This window comes from Pagrus pagrus (assembly GCF_965226575.1).
Source record: "Pagrus pagrus genome assembly, chromosome: 19".
NCBI classification, from domain to species: Eukaryota; Metazoa; Chordata; class Actinopteri; order Spariformes; family Sparidae; genus Pagrus; species Pagrus pagrus.
This window is the reverse complement of record NC_140203.1, coordinates 8,010,811-8,031,366: the sequence shown is the minus strand read 5'-3', so window position 1 is coordinate 8,031,366 and position 20,556 is coordinate 8,010,811. Positions and strand designations below refer to the sequence as shown.

Genomic DNA, 20,556 nt, shown 5'->3' with positions numbered 1-20,556 from the left:
CCCTGGCATTGGCTTTCTAGACTACACAGTCTCCTCCACACGACTGTTCATCTTTTCCTGTATTCTGCAGATATACTGCAGACTTCTGCACTCTCCTCTAGCAGGGTCAAAGCACCACTCACTGTTGCCTCTTCACAGCAGGATCACTCGTTATCCTCTGTTGTAGAGTCAAAGTCCAATTTTCAAGCGCTGCCCTCATGTCAGCTTACGTGTATCACAACTCACTCTGCTGTCAAAAAAGCCTTTAAATAATAGTTCTGAAGCTACACTCACAAGCTATTTTCCAGTGATCAGTCACAGGTCTTGTTTAATCCTTATCTTGAAGAAATCCAGAGCTGAGAGAATGACTGTCTGCTATGTCATATATAGAACAACAAGTGAGTCAGCAGTAAGCAAACCACACAAGGGACAATGACTCTATGGAAAATCACAGGTATTGTGATCTTAAGCATGTGAGACATATTCATGTGCTTTGCCGTTTGGCTTTGGTTCTAAGGAATTCTTCTTGTTTAGAAATGCAGATTGAGACTAAATGGCTAATGTTCTTTGCACGGAAAAAACCCTGCTATTCTTGTAGCTTTCTCTAAGCAGCTAACCGATATTTCCATTTGCGGTCATCAGCACACTCACACTCAAAAGAATGAGTCACTCAATTCTGAAAGATTATTGGTTGCCCATTAAATATGAATAAATATTTTTTTATTTATGGAAGGTGAAAAGAGAGGGGGGGAAACTGGATTTACTTGAGTCTGTCTGTGCTAAAATAAAAGAATGTCTTCCCTGTTCTGTAAGCCAAATATCAGTCAACACGTGCTCTAATGTTTGAAACTCATTTTCCATCTTTATGGAAATGTTACAGTTTAGCAGCTGCTGATGCTGATGTGCGTGTAATTAAGGCCTTTAATGCAGAGATAGGCATTCCTCTGGTGTTGGGAATAGAGCTACAACTATTAACTGATTCATCGATTGACAGAGAATGGATCTGAATAAGTCTAATCAATAATTGTTTTGAGCAAAGGTGAATATTTTCCTCTTGACCCTCTTCTTTGTAGTGTTGTTTAGACAATACCAGACAATTGAAGATGTTATCATGAGCTCTGGGAACTTGAAGACATTTTTTTCTGATGAAATGAAAAAAAGGTAAAAAAAGTTAATTAACAGCAGAATAATCTATAATGATAATATACTTGGACCCAGATTCTACAGGGCATGTCTGTGTTATGAACTGGCTGCATGGCCGCTGGAGCTGATTTTGGCCATTCTAGACAATGCTCATGGGTCCACCTGGCTCGCCAAGTTGTTTTAGAAGCTGCCCAGAAGTGGCTATCAGCTCTGCTCTGTGGAGAAAACACACAGAGTATACTTCTGACGGAAGTGGACAGAAATCAGATCATGCTGCGAAGAGCAAATTGAGCCAGGCGGGAAGTCAGACACAAGAATGGCATAGAGCAGCTAGTCAATTTCAAAATAAAACACCCTGTGCAGACTTAGGATCGACAGCACAACAAAGTCGGAGATAATTACAATAAACACACGTAAAAACGACAAAAAAGAAACCTTTTAACTTACTCACTCATGGTGGCTGCACAAAATCATGAGGTATGAAGCCGTGTAGAGGGCAGAACAAAACCACGTTGCACCTGCGAGGTCATAGAGATGTGTCTGGGGCACTTAGTAGTGCCTTCTAATGCCAACAGTCTTGTAGACCTTTTCCAAGGAATTATTGTGTGTCCAAAACATTGTGACTAAAACAGACGAGTTAAACTCACTCCAATCAGGGAACAGGAAGTGATCTGTCTCCTTTTCAATGACTTTCAACACAATAAGTAAGAGTTTTACAGGATATTCAATACTGTGTGTTATTGATAACCATATATTAAAGGCAGTTTAAATGCTGTCACCGTCACATAATCCCTCTCGCTTAGAAACACATGCAAACACAGACGTACAAACGCACAGCTTGTATAATATAAAAGTTAATATAAACACATGAACAAAGGTTTGCTCTGCAGTTTGTAAGGCCTCCTGGTTTGGACGTTTGTCCTGGAGAATTACATTATGTCATTTACAAATAAAACTCCAGCATGTCAAAATGTGTCCTACTTCTGTAAGCACACATTGGTTGTTATGACAAACAGGAGATAAAGTTAAGCAACGCATTGGCTATTCCAGATCTAGACAAAACTGCAGTATATTATGACAGACAGTTTCTTCTGCCAGTGACGTGTCCCAAAAAACAACCCTGGAGGAGAATGAGTTTATAGGAACACATTAAAAAAACAAGCACAGAGAGTCCGTCTTTATAATGCCTGGATACCTTTGTGTTTTCCAAGCCTCCAGACATAAAAAAAAAACTTTTGGAAAGGTCATTTATTCTGCTAAAAATACTACACACAGCAAAGGAAGGACTCAGACATCAGATATTGTTACGGACCATAATTTTTCTCTACACTCATGGTTCTTAATACACTGACATTTCTCTTGCCAATATGTTGCTGTTAACCTTAGCTATGCTAGATTATGTCCTATTATTGTGGGTAATTAGCATGTAATTATAGACGACTGTTCAGAGATGCCATAAAAGGCAAATGATGTTGGAAAAAAAGGTTTTTCCACTAGCGGGTATCTGTCTGTTGGAGGTATTACAGACAACAGCTGTAGCATTTTAACCCCAACGCACTTAACAGTAACTCAGCATGCTGACTAAAGGGACATTTCATGGAATAAAGGGGTCCAACAATAACTAAGCTGTTCAAGAGCTTCATGCACATACTTTAATTTATAGGAGAACATTGGAACGGGCCAGTTGTTATTGGCACAAGCCCTGTACAGCACAAATGAAATGGTTTTAATATTTAACAGTATCTGGTGTTGTACTAGGAAAACATGAGATACTTCAGTACTTTAAGGACTGCTAAATGTGGACATGCTTTTTGCAGAGCATGTTTCTTACTTATACCCACATACTGTACCTAACAACATAGTTCACATACACCTTAGAGCTCTTCCACCAGTTGCTATTTGAGGATTCACTTTGAAAAACTGGATATCTGCAAGCTGTATTAACACATTTCTGGCCAATAAGGGACAGGCGTACTCCATGACAAGCTGCCAGACAAACAGCCCTAATCACATGTTGATGAGCTTTCTCAGTCATCCATGTGATGGTTATTCTAAGTGCTGTATTGTAGGCAACTGGACATGTTTCAGTTTCTTCAGTTTCAAGACCTTTTACCTCTCACCCAAGAGGCTTCTTCAGTTCTAACTAACTGGAGGGGAGTTGCGGGCTTTTAAACTCTGTGTTAGCCCTAATCACAATATAACAATGTTTTCGCTATAACATCCAGCAGGCACACGGCAACATCATTTAACTGGAATCCATAAAACCAAAACTGTGAGCTTAATGAGGCTAAAAGGCTCAACAGACAGGCTGCACATGTGGCAATTCTCTGTGGGTTCTTCACTAAAAACAACCCTTTTTCACATTACATGTAGTCATTTGATTGAATCTTAATATGCAAGACACTGAACAGACCCTGACCACACCACGACCCAGTCACGAATCCTGTACTCACTGGATGGCTAACTCTGCTGAAGTCTTAAGCAGTCAAGGGGGAAGTATTAAAAACTACATGCTGTTGATTAGGCAAGAATTACGGGTATGGACATACCCATAATGTTAGGACTGCCTGGGCAAAGACATCCTAATGCACATGACTATAGTGTGGTAAATGAAATGTAGGGAGGAAGCCACAAGCAAAGCAACAGAGCAGAAGAGGAAATTACCTTAGAGGCATGGTAATACAAGAATAGAGAGTCAAATTGATAAAGGTCAGCTTGGGACAGCATATCTACTGCTAAAAAGCATAAATAACACTTTACTTGACCTTTAAAATGACAAATATACGTTTGAATAAAAATCCTTACTCCCTCATTTAAAATTAGTTTCTCTCAGCAACACTGCTTCTATCTGTATCCAGGGTAAGTGCTTAGATACAGTATGTCTCTCCAGATAAATAATGGCAGCCCATTTGATCACTAACATGGTACATTAACTTAACCTATTGGTCAATGACTGTTTGAGTTCAGTGTTCACAGTCCGTGACAGTCACACAGTTTTAGTACACTGTCCCATGGTAAGGCGGGCCCCTCATTTAAAAAACAACAAGCAGTCGGTTTGGAAAATTGTTCAAATGCATCGCTCAGTTTAATGTCAGTAATTCATTACGCAGCTTTTAATTCTTGCCCTTTTGTTTTCATTTCCTCTCTTGTGACACGACGGTGAAGAGAAGGCCTGGTAACCGTAAAAAAAGAGTAGGAAATTACGCTGTCAGAGTGTGTAGCAACACAATACAGTCAGAAGGTAAAGGGAAATGTTGCTGCTTGTCACATGAACGCCTGAGATCATGATCACTATTAAAAGAATAGTTAAACATTTTGAGAAATACATGTTAAGAAAATGAGAAGATTGAGACCACTAATATCTGTCCATAAAGACTGAAAACAACTTGTCCGTCTCAGTCCAAAGGCAACAATATCAGTCCACTGCACCTCTAAAGCTCACTAATAAACATAATATATCTAATTTCTGCAATCTGTACAAAAACAAACTGTTCAAACAAGTTATGCTTTGTTTTTTGGTTTTTGCTTTTTTGTTATTTTCCACCTCTGGAAGGAACCAGGCAAGCTGTTTCTCCCTCTTTCCATGTTTTATGCAAAGCCAAACTAACCAACATGAGGGTACATCCATCCACGAGAGTTATCAATACTGTACCATCTTCTCATCTAACTATCTAACTATAAATGACTATTCCTTTAAAAGAACTGTATGCCACTCCAGAAAAAAAAAGTGTATTATCAGAATCTTTCTTTGGTTCAACAGTGAAAGCATATATAGCCCAGGTGTGAGGTTCTCACAGCAGTGTGCCCAGATCAACAACAGAAAGCAGTTGTTCCTGTCTGCATGACCATTATGCAGACATACAGTGAACAGATAACTGTTATACAACACGGCTACTGAGCAATGGCAACTTTTTTGCAGCTGAAAAGAGTCACTTGAAATATGGACCACTATCCATATTAGATCTGCCGTTAGCAACTATACTGGCCGTGTATAGCACACCTGCTGTGCTTGCATCTGCAACATAATCCAACAGTCAGACACACTGCAAAAAAAGCACTTCAGCTTTGCTCAGCTTTAGCAGACAGCTAGAGCTAAAATACTACCAGACAGAGTCAACCCAAGCCTCTGCTTCTCTTTGTTGCTTACCTCAGTGGTGTACCAGGCTCAAGCAAATCTGATTTGACTCTAAGTAATCCGTAATGAAATCTATATGCTTTTATGTCACATTTTGAGTTGAGAAAGTCAAATTTACATTCATCTAAACTTTCACTTAAAAGGCTGAGGACAAGTGCAGAGGTGTGTGTGATGTCTCCAATACTGACACTTCAGGAAATTACACAGAGCACGCCTGTCTGTGGGCTGTTACAGTAAACCACCACCATCAGCCCCTCCGTGTAGTTCTAACTCAAACCATTCTACGTAACTGGACACAAGCCAGATATTACCAATCCCCTTTCAAACACTTAGGGGAGGTTACTGTAAAAGGGTGCAGCGTCCACCTCAGGGAAATGTTCCAAGAATCTTGAAGGGATTATTAGTAATTTAATTCCTTTGTTATGATTCACAGACTTAACAGCTTGTTACGCTAACAGTGTGGAAAAATCTGCTACAAAACACTACAATGAGAGTACACTTATGATGCAAATGGTACCAATGAAGAAGTGAATAACTGGCTGATTGAAAGCAGACCTAAAATCAACAGTAGTTTATGACAGATTATTTGTTTTAAGAAATGTCTTTTGTCCCAAAGTAGAAATTTAAGGTTGAATCCAACAACGTTTATAAAGATTTAGATGTAAAAAGCAAATGCTCTTAATGACCTGTCATTAGCTGGAGTAGATCTACTGTGTCAATACCTCCTCCCTACGCTTTAACAAGAAAAATATATCAAGTACCATGAAAAGGTAATCTAAATTTAAATAAAGAGCTCTCAATCAATCAATCTGCAATCAATTCAAGCCACTTGACAATGGGGCTTCCCACTGCTACGCGAGAGAAATCAATACACTTCATTTACTGAGAAGGAAAGAAAGAAGACTAGAAAAGGCAATCAGCAATCCCACTTGGGAGCATTAAATTAAGTGTTATAAAGCTATGAGTTGTATTGGGCCTTGTGGTATTCAGAAGACTGGATGCACAGAATTGTGATATACCTGTATATGGTTTGGATGATCTGTTTTTGTTGTGTATTTTTGACCACAGAGTTTGTGCTGGATTCCTGCTTCTACATCTTGTGTACTGTATGTAGCCCTGCTTGCAGACTGGCTCTGGGAATCGCACTCATGTGGTTGACATTTGTGGTTTTAAGTGAGTTGTCTACACATGTGTTCAACAGCTACTGGATAGATTGCCATGAAATTTGGCAGTCATGTCCTGCAGAGGATGAATTGTAATAACCTTGGTGATGTCTTGACTTTTACATAGCAACATCATCAGGTCAAAAGTATTAGATACATTAAAAGTATTGGACACATTAAAATGCAAAATACCTTACAACATTCCCATCAGTCTCAGCCACGAAATGTTAACATACTGACAGGCTCAACTAAGATAATGAACATGAGAAATATTAAACATGATAAACAGCAAGAAGCTATAATAGTACTGTGAGCATCACAGAGCTGTAGACTTTGTTCAGTTGTTCTGTTTTGCTTGATTTACTCCACCATTTGTCATTTGTTCATTCTGCAAAGTGACTCTAAACTGTAATTAAAGTGACAAGATATGCATCATATATAAGATATGTGATATAAATAAGCCTTGTTCTGTCCTGTGTCATGGTCAGACATCATGTGACGTAGTTGCTGTATTATATTTCTCACTTTATGTGTTTCATATGTTCTCTGTAATGCAGTTTGTAAGGTAACTGTGTGGTATGTGACATGTTAGCTCGCTTAAGGCTGTGTGGTTTTCATGTTATTTTAATTCTTGCAAGTAATGAAATTTAATATTCTGTCAAGGGACTACACATATAAAAAACAGCCAGCACTGGCCAACTCAAAATATAATCTAAATCAATGATTAACTATGTGCATGATTCATTATAACTAAAACACATTTGTCTGTCTTGTATGGAGAGAAGAGGGCAAGGTGAGAAGGAAGATACATGTCTGAGTAATCTACAACTTTAATTAACCTGGCCTTCACAGGTGGACAAACACACTGGTGCTGGGTGTTGTGTGATGGTTATCGTTAAACTGAATTACAACTGACGCACAAACATTAAAATTCAGCCGCATACAAGCAAAATTCTCAATGGAAGGGACAACATCTGTGCTGCCAAAAACCGCCAAACATGAAGCCCCTTTTCCAAACTGTGTTATTAACACTGAATGCTGCAGCTGTTTACAATTTAAAATGACTGGTATATGGTGGCGTGTTCACAGGCGAACATTCCCTTTGGCTAGCTGCTGTCCTTCAGGACTGATAAATTAGCAGCTTGTTCTTTTCACTAATGGGAGAATAAATTAAGGCTTCAAGTGGCTCAATGATGAATAACAATTAGCTGGGGAAAAAAATGCACATTGAGTTCAAGAACACACCCAATTGCTTTCAATTAGCTGATTAACTTGTCAAGAAGTTCCTGCTTTACTGTAATGGAAGAATAAATACTTGTCTTTAGCTGCTTATCTTTACATCTAGAGTGTAATAACAAGTTGACTACAACTAAATCACTGCCTTAGACATACAGAACAGACGCATGGAGGCAGAAAAACCACAGTCCGTGGTTTACATATCACCACATCTCTTAACCATTGCAAAACCAAGGCACGACCAAAGCGTGACCACACTACAGTTCTCCATTCGAGAAACAGATGGATGAATGAGCATCAGCCAAAAGCAACAAGAGTGGGATTTAAGATGCCAAAATATCTGAAAAAAACCCCAAATGTTGATACATGGATTGGAGAAGGGAAAATGCCTGTTATCTAAAAATGTTAAGTTGAAAGTGAAAGAGACCACACAAGGTCTCAAAGTTCACCAGAAACAGAAAAACAAATCTTCTAATTCATTTATTTAGGATCTACTACCATTTAGCATGCAATTAAAACAGGTGTTTAAGGTCAGATCATAAAGAGACTATGAAAATGTCACATGGTATGACCATCAGCATTCATTCATAAATTAACACTGATGCCGATTTCTCAAACCTGTTTCTATGTTAACACTCATGTACTATACGAACTTACTCTGATTTTAAATAAGACTACATGTGAAAAGGGACCAGGTGGCTGTGCTGTAGTTATCCTGTCATTGATTAATGGTGCCGATTCAGTATTTGGATCAAACGATCGGAGGTTTAGACAGAACAAGAAAATCCATCTCCATTTACAGCCTGTCCTCCACATACTGTTTAACAACTACTGTGTAGTGCTTAAGTATGTGTGTACTGGGCAATAGGTCAACATCATCCAAACAACTGTTGTCAAATTATTCTGATAGAAAACTCAAGGGTTTAGGAGACAACATAGAGCAAGAACTCGGAAAGTCATGGTCTTTCCAGTAAAGGCATGTTTTGTAAATGAAAACAGCTGGCATAATACATTTGCAAGGAACCAAATCCAAGTACACTTCTGTCCAGTAATACTGAAAATATTTAGTTGATAAGTCTGATTAGGATCTCTGAAATCAAATGTTTCTAATTATTTGAACAAGGCCAAATAAAACATTTTTAAAAAAGAGAGAGAAAGAAAAAGGCTAACTTTTTATTTCTTATTTGTAGGTGATAAACTGTGGGACCATATTTGTTGATTTATTGTCCTGGCGGGTTGACGATTTGGATAAAAAAAAATGAAATTGCAAATTCAATAGCAAAGTTATGAACACCAACTATATGTATATTTTTGACATGCCACTTAAATTCATGAAGTGCAATGCACCACAGAAATACGAGAGAAGTGAGGGAGGATGTTTGCCGCTGCTTGTGCTCTACATCGGTCACTAAGGAATGCTCCTTAACACTAACATGTCCTCCCCTGCTCTCATGATGATAACTTACACTCCACTGTATCTTTCTCAGCGCTTTTAAGGAACAAGATGGGGATTCATCCTTTACCTAATAGGGCATTATCAACACTTCAGTTGAATTGTTGAAAAGACTAGGGCTAATGAGCTCTTTCGTATGTCATCTCAAATAGCATAATAAAGATGCCACTAAAATGTTTAGCAAAATATCACCCCCTGCGGGAGCAAAGATGAATAATAAATTGCCTCCACCTCCCACTCGCAACACAGTTCAACTGTGAATGCGAGAACTTCCAACACAACACCAATATATTAATGACAGGACCTGCAGAATTTATTCATGACCAATTGGCTCGACTTCTATCACAATATTATTCAAAATGGGTTGCAAAGTGTGACGAAATTAAAGTGACTCACAATAATGGCCAGCTTTAGGGTGTATGCACCATGAATTATTAACATCAGCATGAATAATATTTCTGTTGGACAGGAGAAGAGAGTAAGTGACCAATAATTGATGTATCTGAGCACAGGCATTCGAGAGAAACAAGAGATCAAATGAAAAAAAACAAACAATCATGTTCTGATAAGCATGTCTGTTCTTGGTTTTCGCAGTATGTGACTGATATGACTGTTCTTTTGAGGTGCTTTGAAACATAACCTCAGAATCATAAATTACACCTAGCCCTTAGGTAAGTTTTTTTTCTGACACATGACAGATACATAAACTAAACCAATTTGGATTCATAACTTCTTAATAATCATTTGGTTTAAATCTAATAACATTTCATTATGCTTGAAGCATCCTGTTGCTAACTTGCTTTAGTACAGAAACAAACATACACGTTTGTCTCAGTTTAAAAAAGGAAAAAAAGAACCAGCAAGGTCTTTTCAAAGTAATCATGTATTTCAACTGACGCCTATAGGCCCAGAACTGCACATGCAGGTGCAACTAATCCACCTGTGCAGGGGTATTTACTAAAGTAGGACGTGCACATGAGCACACAGGCAGATAATCAATCAAAAGCGTGAATGAGCAAAAATAACCCGACAATCAAGTAATGCACACAATAACCCGATTGTTATAGTTTCCCCTGTAGGCAACAGATGTGCTGGTATCATTGAAAACTTCAACAGTGGCTTTGAAGAAGACTTGTTTCATGGGAACATAAAATGAAAAAGCCAAAGGTGATTAATGAGGAGGTAAACCTAAGCCAAACACTCCATTATAAAAACCTATGATTGACCCATTAGTGGTGGTAAAGTACAAGTTATAGTGAATACAACATATTTACTATTGAGCTGCAAAGATGAACAATCTATTTGCAGCAGAGGGTGAAAGCATCATGTTCTCTCCTTAAATCAAATGCATGGTTGGGAAGGGTATTGGTGCCAGTTGGAGAGGTTTGTTGGCAGAGAAGCAGCTTACATGAAATGACACTCAAAAAGCCTGTTCACTTACAAGTGGGTGCTACAGAAACTGAAGTTGTATATGGGTCCTTAGGGGATCCAGCTACAGGACTTTTATTTGACCTCTAAATATAATGAACTAGCTTCATAGGCCAGCTCACCCATTCTTTTATGCTGTTGCCCGACCGACTGAGAAGTGATTATGCTGGAAATAGGACACTGTCCTCTCGAGCTGCAACTAACAATTATTTTCATATCAATAAAAAGTTGTTAAAATGGCTGATCACATTTCCCCATAGCCAAAAGTGACTTTCTCAAATTGCTTATTTTGTCCAACCAACAGTCCAAAACCCAAACACCCTTCATTTACTATCATAAATGACAAAGGAAATCAGCAAATCCTGACATTTAAAAAGCTAGAAGCAGCTAATGTTTGTGATTGACTCGATTATCGAAATAGTTGGATTAATCAAATTGTTGCAGCTCTACTGTCCTGGGTCAACAAAACACAAGACTTTGCCACAGGAGGCCGCTGTTCGTTTCCAGTTTACTACCACAGTCAGTGGTTGGTTTCTTTAAACCACCAAGCTATTATATTGTAACCATGATGACGAAGGTCTATTAACCTTCGTAAAATTGTACTTTTAACTCAAACCATGATCTTCGACTTATCTCCAGCCAAGTACAGGCCTAAACCGAACCAAACATTAACCATAGAAGAGTCAAATCTTTAAATGCATTAATTTTTCGAACAATGATTTGTAAAGGTTTTTCAATCAGATTGACAATAATCATTAGCTTAATCCGACAGCTGACCTTCTCTCTTTGTCCTTTAGAGTCTCTTAATCTTTGACCATGTGGGAGCTGTCAACAAAAGCAACACAAAATGTTCATGTCAACTCGTTGACTCCACAGTACAGTCTCTGTAACAGAGCAGTCTACTTAAGTTAACAGGCTACATTTCCTCTTTGTGAATATTGATAGAGAACAGATGTTGATGTCTTTTCTTTGACAGGACATTATGCATCATTTCAGGGAGTTGGTTTATGATGAATTATGGGAAATCAGATCATCGTCTTGAGTCAGAAATTTAGCACATGTATCACCAAAGCAAGAGTTTATTGCCTCTTGCTTGTGTAATGTAATGTTGTAAATTATAGTGGCAACTTTTTACTTTTTCTGCTGTTACTCAGTACACAGCATTTAAATGCTTGGAAACAGTACCAGGTACAGAAAATCATTTCAGGCATTTTTGATTGGCACGATTCTGAGCAGTGTTATCTGATTCTGCATCTACTGGGGTTAATTCCAGAAGACTCATTTTGACTCAAGGGCCTGTTGAGAAACAGCTTGGACTTATTCCATGCTCCTTCCTCTGTCAACGTATTTACTTTATCATGACCCATTTCTGTTTTTTAATTGCTAAACAGCAATACCTTATAATGTCATCATTCATTTCTAAAATAATTTGAGATCTAAACCATTTCTAAAAATGCTTTGTTAGTAATTCCAGATGTGGTTTCAGTAATTTAAACTACGCCTGCTTTGGCACTTTGCCACTGTGTTTTTGGAAACCTTTAAGTGGACCCACTAGAATACTGTTTACAGCAGAACAACAGCTACAACAAGTTTATTATTGGTATGCTATTTTGGTTTAGTGCTTTCTTCTAAAATCTTTGACATGAACTGTGCTGCTGCTCTTTTTTTCTGTGCAAAGAAGAAGACAAGACTTGACAAGTATACTTATAAACTCTACTAACTGGTTCTCTGACACATATCCAGTAGCTTACATGAGGGGGGTGATAATTGGGTTTGTAAGTAATAAAAAACACATCTATAGAGAATGTCTGGGACAGAGAGTAATCATTTTAGATTGCCTTATATTTTCCAACTCCCCCATGTGCAGTCATCCGTTTTCCATCGGAGGATTTTCATGCTTTCATCCACTGCGCTTAATGACTACTTACACTGTATCAGTGTATGTGTAATTTCATCTACGACCTCAGTATGAGAAGCATACAATCAAAAATGTTGGAAGAATTAGGTTTGACATCTATTTAAAGGATTCCAGCCTATTATACTACTACTACTTTACAATAGTGGATGTGTGCCCATGAGTGTGTTTACATTCATTTTGTAACATTATGACATGGGGTTTTTCCTGTGTTACATGTTTTTCCACTAGGAAATTCTTCTTGGATGCGACAATGTTGTTCATAAATCAAGATGCATTGCACTTTTTAGTGCAGGACATTTGAATCAGAAATGTAATAGCCCAAAAGTACAAAACATAACTAATTGGTGCCTGCTGAACTCCTCAAGCTGTGCCACAATATGTCGTTCATGAAGCTAAGATCACTGGAGAAATGACAATATGGCAACAAAGAACTCCCAAGTGTATTTCTAGTGTTGAAAGCTATTTGAATTGGGAAATGGAACAGAAGTCCAACTGAGAGGATTATTCCAAGGTGCAGAATACATTTAAATTTGATGTGGAAACCAGATTTGAAAACTAAGGAAACAAGAGAGACTTAAACATTTGAAGCCAAACTGAATAATCAGACTGAAGCGGTCATTTCTCTGGAACTGAGCGGTGCCCCCACTGTTTGAATCTACATCACGATATAAATCAGTCACTTTGAAGTCAGTGGAAAATCTATCCAATTCTTTTTGACAAATTTCTCAGCCACCTGATTCAATTGAATACAATGCATTCAAGGATTACATCAAAATGAGAGATATAAGACAGACCTCTGAAAAGGTTCCACTGCACTTAATTGGCAGGAACTGATGATGACATTTACAGGACAATACAAACAATGACAAACAAATGCTGTCTGGATCAGCCAAGTGCATGAGAAGTATCATGGCTATCACGTCTCACAGGGGGGCTGAAGAAATGTTATCCTCAGTTTCCTTACTACGTAAATCAGAGTGAATTCCAGAGCAGAGGAGGAGGGAACATAAGAGGCGGGGGATCGCAACAAAATGTTCAGTACCAGCAGTATTATTTGGAAAAATAACAAAGCAACAATTACACATGCCACACATCAATTATGTGTAACTGTTGCAGCTGTAGAGAGACTGTGTTCTGCTTCTTTTCCAGAGAAGCATTTCCTTTACAGAGTAGGTAAGGCTGTAATTGTATACACAATAAATCAAGCCAATGTAATCGCTGTTTCATGTACCCTCTCGTCACCTACGAAAAGTTATAAACAACTTTATTAATGTCTCTCCATTCTATGATGGTTAACAGATTGGATCTGGCTGTCATCTTGAAATTTTCAAAGGAGATACTTCATCTCAGCAGGTGACAAAATGTGCTTGATTTAGTGGCATAAAAACAATAAAATAATAAATCTTTAGAACATTACTCCACATTTTGTCCTAAACGATTGTTCTGTCACTACTGCCAACTGATAAAGTGAGGCAGCCAAAAGTAGTTCGTGAAAGCTCAAAGATTTGCTGTTTTTCCCCAGGGGGTCTGTCTCACAAAGCAGGATTATGAAGTTAACTGGATAACTGCTGAGTTAAACCTGAAAGCCCCACAAATCTGCAACATGGGCCCAAATAGAAAACTCTCCAGGGCTTTTCTATGCTCAGTGCGATTGTCCATCTAAGTCAGTAATCGTGCTATGTGACACAAGCCACAGACTTAAAATTCCCTGGACACAGACACTGATGGGCTTTTGCTTTCAGCAGCGGTGACTGTGGTTCGGAAAACAATAGGAATGGCTTGTATGACCAATGATAACCACAATGGCTGAACTAACAAGGCAACGAGAACCACAAACAGCAACAAAAACAAAAAGCCACCAATGATTAGCTGTACAACAGGCAGTACTGATTAAAAAGTGATCACTGGGAGGTAGGCTGCCAAAACGCAGCCGCAGTGCTAGATTTGCAGTAGAGATGTTGCCAAATTGGAACAAACAGCTCATATCTTTTCAGTTTAATCAAACCCTCCTGTTTTTAAGTAAAGAATTTATGGTGCAATCACAGGCTTCCATAATTTAAGTGCAACTTCTGGAACAAAAAACCTGAACAACCTTTCACACCATACTACTAGACAAGCAGATTTAACCCCACAGGCTGTAAAAACACAAATTCAAGTTTATATTTTGAAGCCTGAAAATGCTGAATCCAGAGACACTAATTCTTCAACTTAAAAAACTTAAACAAATGTGCCTCCACTGACAGTAAGACAGATATGGTCAGAGTCAGCTGAGGCCCTGGTACTTCTCTTGTACTGTGACATATGCTCTCTGGGTCTTTGACGTCTCGTCTGGTGCTGTTTCACAATATGATAGATTCACCAAGGATAAGTGTTAAACTGTGCACACAGTGGAATGCCATGGCCAAAGGAGGCCTGTTTCAAAATTCCTTTGTGTGGTCCTCTCCTCTCTTACTAGGCCTACAACACACTGAAAAGTTTCTGGCGAGAAAACACACCATCTCTACTTGTTGGCTATTGTTTATCATTTCCAGCAAAGAAACATCTAAATATCACAGTACAAAACTTATGTTTTCTACTTAAGAAGTAAAAAAGTGGGAAGAGAGGCTTTTTAGCAAACTCACCTATATTTTAAGCAAATGGTTTAGGCTCCAATCTGATCTGATCTGATAGGTATGTATTTTGTTTATATGACGTAGCAGAATTCATATTTAACAGATACAGTGGACGCTCACATGATGTTAGGAAAAGGTGTTATATTGGGGTATGTGTAAGACTATTTCTTGGCTAAGCGACAAGATTTCCTGAAGTCTCGGCTGGTTGCTTATCTTACCAACCTTGACAGTGGTGTCAAACTTCTCATCTAACTGCTGGCAAAAACGCAAATTAACATGTTTCCCAAAATGCAGATGCATGTCTTTACATTCATATCTGTAAATATCTTGTAACTTTTGCTAGCTGCTAAAAACTGCATTGTCAAATTCACCCAAATTAACAAACAAAAATACAAAAAAAACCAGGGTGAAGAGCCCATTAATTAATTCAGTGAGAATCATGACCCCTGTATTCACCCCATGAAGGAACTGTTCATGCCATGTGCACTGTAAGCTTCAGTGGTTTACAAGTCGATGCCCATCTAACACGCAGTTCTACAGCAGTTGTTGTCCAAAGATAAAGCTGATGTTAAAAAAAAAGAAAACAAAACAAGAAACTTTTACATAAAACGTTCTTATGACGTTCTGAAGTCTTTTTAAAAAAAAGTTAATTACAGTGAAAAACTGTTATGAGATGCAGAGAGACGCTGATACTCTACAGAGCGCCTAAGGAATGTCATAACCCTACATTTTCCTTTGGCATTTGAATCTTGCCAGCTTAAATCACTTGGTTCCCTTTGAACTATGTCTCAGTCATGCCATGGCACAATTGCACTGGTCTATGACCGCAATTTGAAGAAAAAGAAAAAAAAAAACACATTCACCTTATCAAATTCAGATCATTAATCTGAATATTTGGCACTACAATAAAACTTCTCTAGTACCCATTACAGGGCCGATAGGCAGTCGTCAGCTCACACCGTGCAGGTGAACTGAAATGCACCCAGGACACATTATCTTGGCTCTTAGCTGAAACAGTTTTTCTTCTTTAAATAAACATTGTGGGAAACAACTGTGGCCAGTAACCATAAACCAACATAATTATGTTAAGAATGTGTTTGAGATTTGAAGATCAAACAGGATGTCACTGTGTGCCTGAATCATGGCCAGCAGTTTGTCAAGTGATGCAGAGATGAAACCTCACAAAGTCGACATTTGGAAGACTTCTCAGGGAGGACGTTCAACAATCTGGCATTTCTTTAATTCTTGATACGCTTTCCCAGAAAAGGACATACAGAAATAGATTTGCTGTGAATCCAGATCATCATCACAGAAAATGCTTGAAATTAGTCCGCTGAATAATTTGCATGATTCTTGTTTCCAAAGCAACAGTTAACCCGTTTCATCAGCCTGAATCACAATGAGCCAGAATAAAGAGCATTATATTCCTGCAAAGTTGCGTTTTAGCATTTAACAGCTATCAATTTCACAATAGGTGTATCTTAAAGGAGCACTGTAAGGAGTGTGGGGGGTGTTGGAGAGTAGCACGAATCTGCCACTTTTTTAGTAAAACTTTGCTGCTGTAAACTTTATTTATGATTAAATTGGCCTTAAAGGAATAGCACAATGGATATTTGAACAGATTTTTGACTAAAATACCTCTTTAAAGTCGGTAGTTTCGAGTTTTTTTCATTATGCCTGGAAGGTGGCCCCTTGCAATGAAGACAGATTAGGCTCTAACAACTTAATCCGTGGCCTCCGACAGGAGTTTAACTGCGAGGCACCGCTGTGTCCACTGCGTCTGTGAACTGTCATAATTAAAGCCAGTGTCAGAGCATAACAAGCCAATCTGGAGGCTTGTGGATATTTAGATTGCTATGATCCCTTACATTCACAAAGGATGATTAAGAGGAAAATCCAAAATTGGCTCATCTGTTTCCAGAAATTCCGTTATTTCAACACAGTTCATACACTTTTATGTAATAACTCGTGATGGTTTGTGATGTCTACAATAATCCAACTGTGGCCTTGCCAGGAAGCAGGCATTTTACAACTCATATAAACATCTGATTGACAGCGGATTCATTGTAAACAATAATACAACCACATGTATGGTGGAAAAGAACCCTTGAGAATGTTAAAAGCTTTTTGAATGTTGTGTTAAAGCTAATAGCAGCCTCAGGTAATGATATTTTGTGATTTTTACTTACGTTTATCTTTTACTGCTTGATAAGGCATAACTGTGCCCAGTGATGGATTGTAACTCAGTACATTTACACAAGTTAAGTACTTAAGAACAATTTTGGGTGAATGTTTTGCTACTTTACACTTTACACATTTTGGAGGGAAATATTGTTCTTTTTACTCCACTTCTTTTATTTGATAACTTTAATAACTAGTTACTTTGCAGATTGCATGCTGCATCCAAGCCAAAGTAGTGGATTTTTAAATGTATTTATTTGATCAGCTAATTAGTATAAAAAGACACTGATTTCCGATAATCAGAAAAAAAAGCTGCATATCAAATCTAAGTATCAGCCAGGGTGATAATTGATAGACCTAAAGTAAACAGTATAGTATATGTGTTAATATATGTAAAATGTGGTTATAATTGTACTTTTGATGCATTTATTGTCATGAAAACTTTACTACTTTTTAATGTGAAATACTTTTATTCACACACTATTCGTATGGGTGACATTCACTTTTACAAAAGTAATATTTTAACACACTTAAGTACATTTAATAACAGATACTTTAGAACTTTTACTCAAGTAGGGGTGACTTTAATTTGATTAAAGTGATGTTTTAACATGACATCTTTACTTTTGGACACAACTCTGACAAGTAAACTGATTTTCCACTTCACTTCACTATTTCTCTGGATAGTGAGTGATAAGTCCTGCTTTACATCATGGAGACACTGGACTGCAGCTTCATAACTTCACTCTATAATAAGGTTTTACAGTTTGACATAACCCAATCTGAACAGCATCCAGCCACATAAATCACTGCACTGTACCTGTAACAGGTCGTAACTTCTCCAGTCGACTTCACGCAGGGGTACTTGGTTGTAGAAATGTTATTTTCAGAGCACTCTCCGCTGTGAAAAGACAACATTTGGAGGCAAAGTAAGCATTTTATCCACTCAGCTCATTAAAAGAGCACGTTAACGTGTCTTTCAGTTACCCGTCAGTGGCATCCTCTTCTTGGTAGGACCAAAGCAAACCTCCGGAGAAGCACATGCAGGTGACGGTGAGCAGAAGAGGGCTGCTGTTGTGTGTGAGTATCATCTCATCGGTCCAGTCACCTAGGTGCTGTCAGTAATCCACACTAATGATTACCTCCTCGCTGCTACAACTTCAGAGGGTTGAAGTGGTGTGGACGGACCCTCCCACTCACCCCAGGCATCTGAGAAGCTAACGTGAATGAACGGACGCTAGCTTAAACTTTCCCTCCTCTCCTCTCCTCTCCTCTCCTCTCCTCTTCTGACAGGTCACGTCAAAAAAAACTCCGAGAGAACAGGAATATTTTTAACTTTTTCATGTTTAAACATGTCTTTCTTTCGGTGCTGACACATAAACATACCTTTCGGTGAGGGGTTTCTCTCCGGTAAAACTTTGATAACTGACACAAACGGACTGTTGACGCTCGTCCCATCACTCAACCACACGCGCGCGACCGCATGGGCACGCACACACACACACACACACACACACACACACACAGAGAACGTGCTATGAGCGTCATGACGTTTACGTCTCTGCTACCACCGCGCGGCTGATACTGAAACAGCAGCTACGCAATAATGGATAAATATTTAATTATTACATTTATGCTGCTTATGTTCAGTGTTTTAAAAGTACTCAAAGTCATACTTGAGCCAAAATGTCAAATATTTTGTTAAAAATATTAATTTATTAAAAGTGAAAGTCACCCATAGGTTACAAGTAGTAGGCTACTGGAGTAAGATTACAGTATTTGATCATAAATGTATTTGACATCTTCAACCTGGACCTAACAAAAAGATCGTCACTACAACTCGATGTTGTTCAGGCATGAAAAACAGAAACAAATAAACAAACAAACAAAAAAATACTCATCTAAATTCTTGTCAAAATTTCCAAAAGTACCTAACTGAATTCTGGGGACTTTTGCATAAAAAATGTTCAAGGCATCAATATTATTAAATTTTGATTTTATGTTTCAACCTTAAAAATTGGTCATCTTGGTATTAGTCTATTTCTTGATTTTTAAAAAAGCATCATATTGCTCAAAACACGCGTTTAAACAAGCATAAAGCCACTACAAATATGTTGTCATAACAAACAAACAAAAAAAACCATCTAAATTGTAGTCAAAATCTCAAAATGTCCCCAAAGTACCAACTGAATTTTGGGGACTTTTGCATAAAAACATGTTCCAGACATTAATATTATGTTGATGTGATGTTGCAGCCATGAAAATGATGTCCATCCTTGGTTTTAGTCTATTTCTTAATAACAACATCATATGGCTTAAAAGATGTGTTAAATACGCATATACTAAAAAATATGTTGTCATTCAATGAAGGAAAATCTTTTTTTTTGTTTGTTTGTTTACTTTAAAACTACTTATGGGGAAGTTAACGGGACAATCAGGGTACAGGAGGTTAAGTATCAAAAGACATTTGGCAGAAAATGTACTTAAGTATCAAAGGTAAAATTAAAGTCTACATATTGTGTATATGTATTTATATAGGCCATGGCGTACTAGGAGCCAACCGTTTATCAGATCTTATATTAAGCATTCCACTGATTATCTGAATCAATGTTTTACTATTGCAGATGAAATAAAAACATTCAAAATGCAGCATCTGCCAAATAACTATAAACTTAATAAATAAAGATAGGCCAAGTGGAGTACAATATTTGCCTAAGTGGAATTGTAAAGTAACGGAAATAAGTACAACTATTAAGTAAATATCTGTATATCATCAATTAGAAGAAAGTATATTAATCTCTGTGTTTCAGTTAATCTGATACGTGGACACTCATAAAACCAACACAACAGAATGCATTAACATATGAGCACAAATCAATTTCATAGTCATTTGTTTAGTGCAGCTCTACGTTGTATAAGCATACAATAATCAAAAACTGATTTGAGAAAGAGAGAGCCATCTTTATTCTATATTAAAGGGGCACATGAACACATGAAGTACTCAATCAAGAGGAGGAGGCTACTCAGCCTGTGAAAACAATAGCTGGATTTATTCAGTGTCTCTGAGGGGAGCTGTCCACAGTTTATACAAATAACCCTGATTATGTCATCAGGGTTAATTATACGTTTAATAAGAGGCTGCTGAGTTGCTTTATGAGAAGAGAAGGATCTTGTACATGTTTCTGAAGCTTCATCCATTTGAGGAATTAAAGGATTTCTTCAATTTATCAATCACAAGTCCGTGGAGAACCCAAGAACCTTTATTTACTGAATCTAATCTGGTGAAAATGTATTATCTAGCAATAATT

At 37.9% G+C, this 20,556-nt stretch overlaps 1 protein-coding gene across 2 annotated transcripts in view; it reads right to left on the bottom strand.

Annotated features, from left to right (window-relative positions):
• ccbe1 (collagen and calcium binding EGF domains 1) overlaps positions 1-18,705 on the bottom strand; it is a 36,273-nt gene extending 17,568 nt beyond the window's left edge. For both annotated transcript variants that reach the window (XM_084383458.1, XM_084383459.1), the window contains exons 1-2: positions 18,236-18,705; positions 18,069-18,149 (exon numbers count right to left, since the gene is read on the bottom strand). In XM_084383458.1, the coding sequence (XP_084239584.1) occupies positions 18,069-18,149; positions 18,236-18,339 (185 nt within the window). In that variant the 5' untranslated portion in view covers positions 18,340-18,705. The remainder of the gene's footprint in view (positions 1-18,068; positions 18,150-18,235) is intronic.
• Between the last annotated feature and the right edge of the window lie 1,851 nt (positions 18,706-20,556).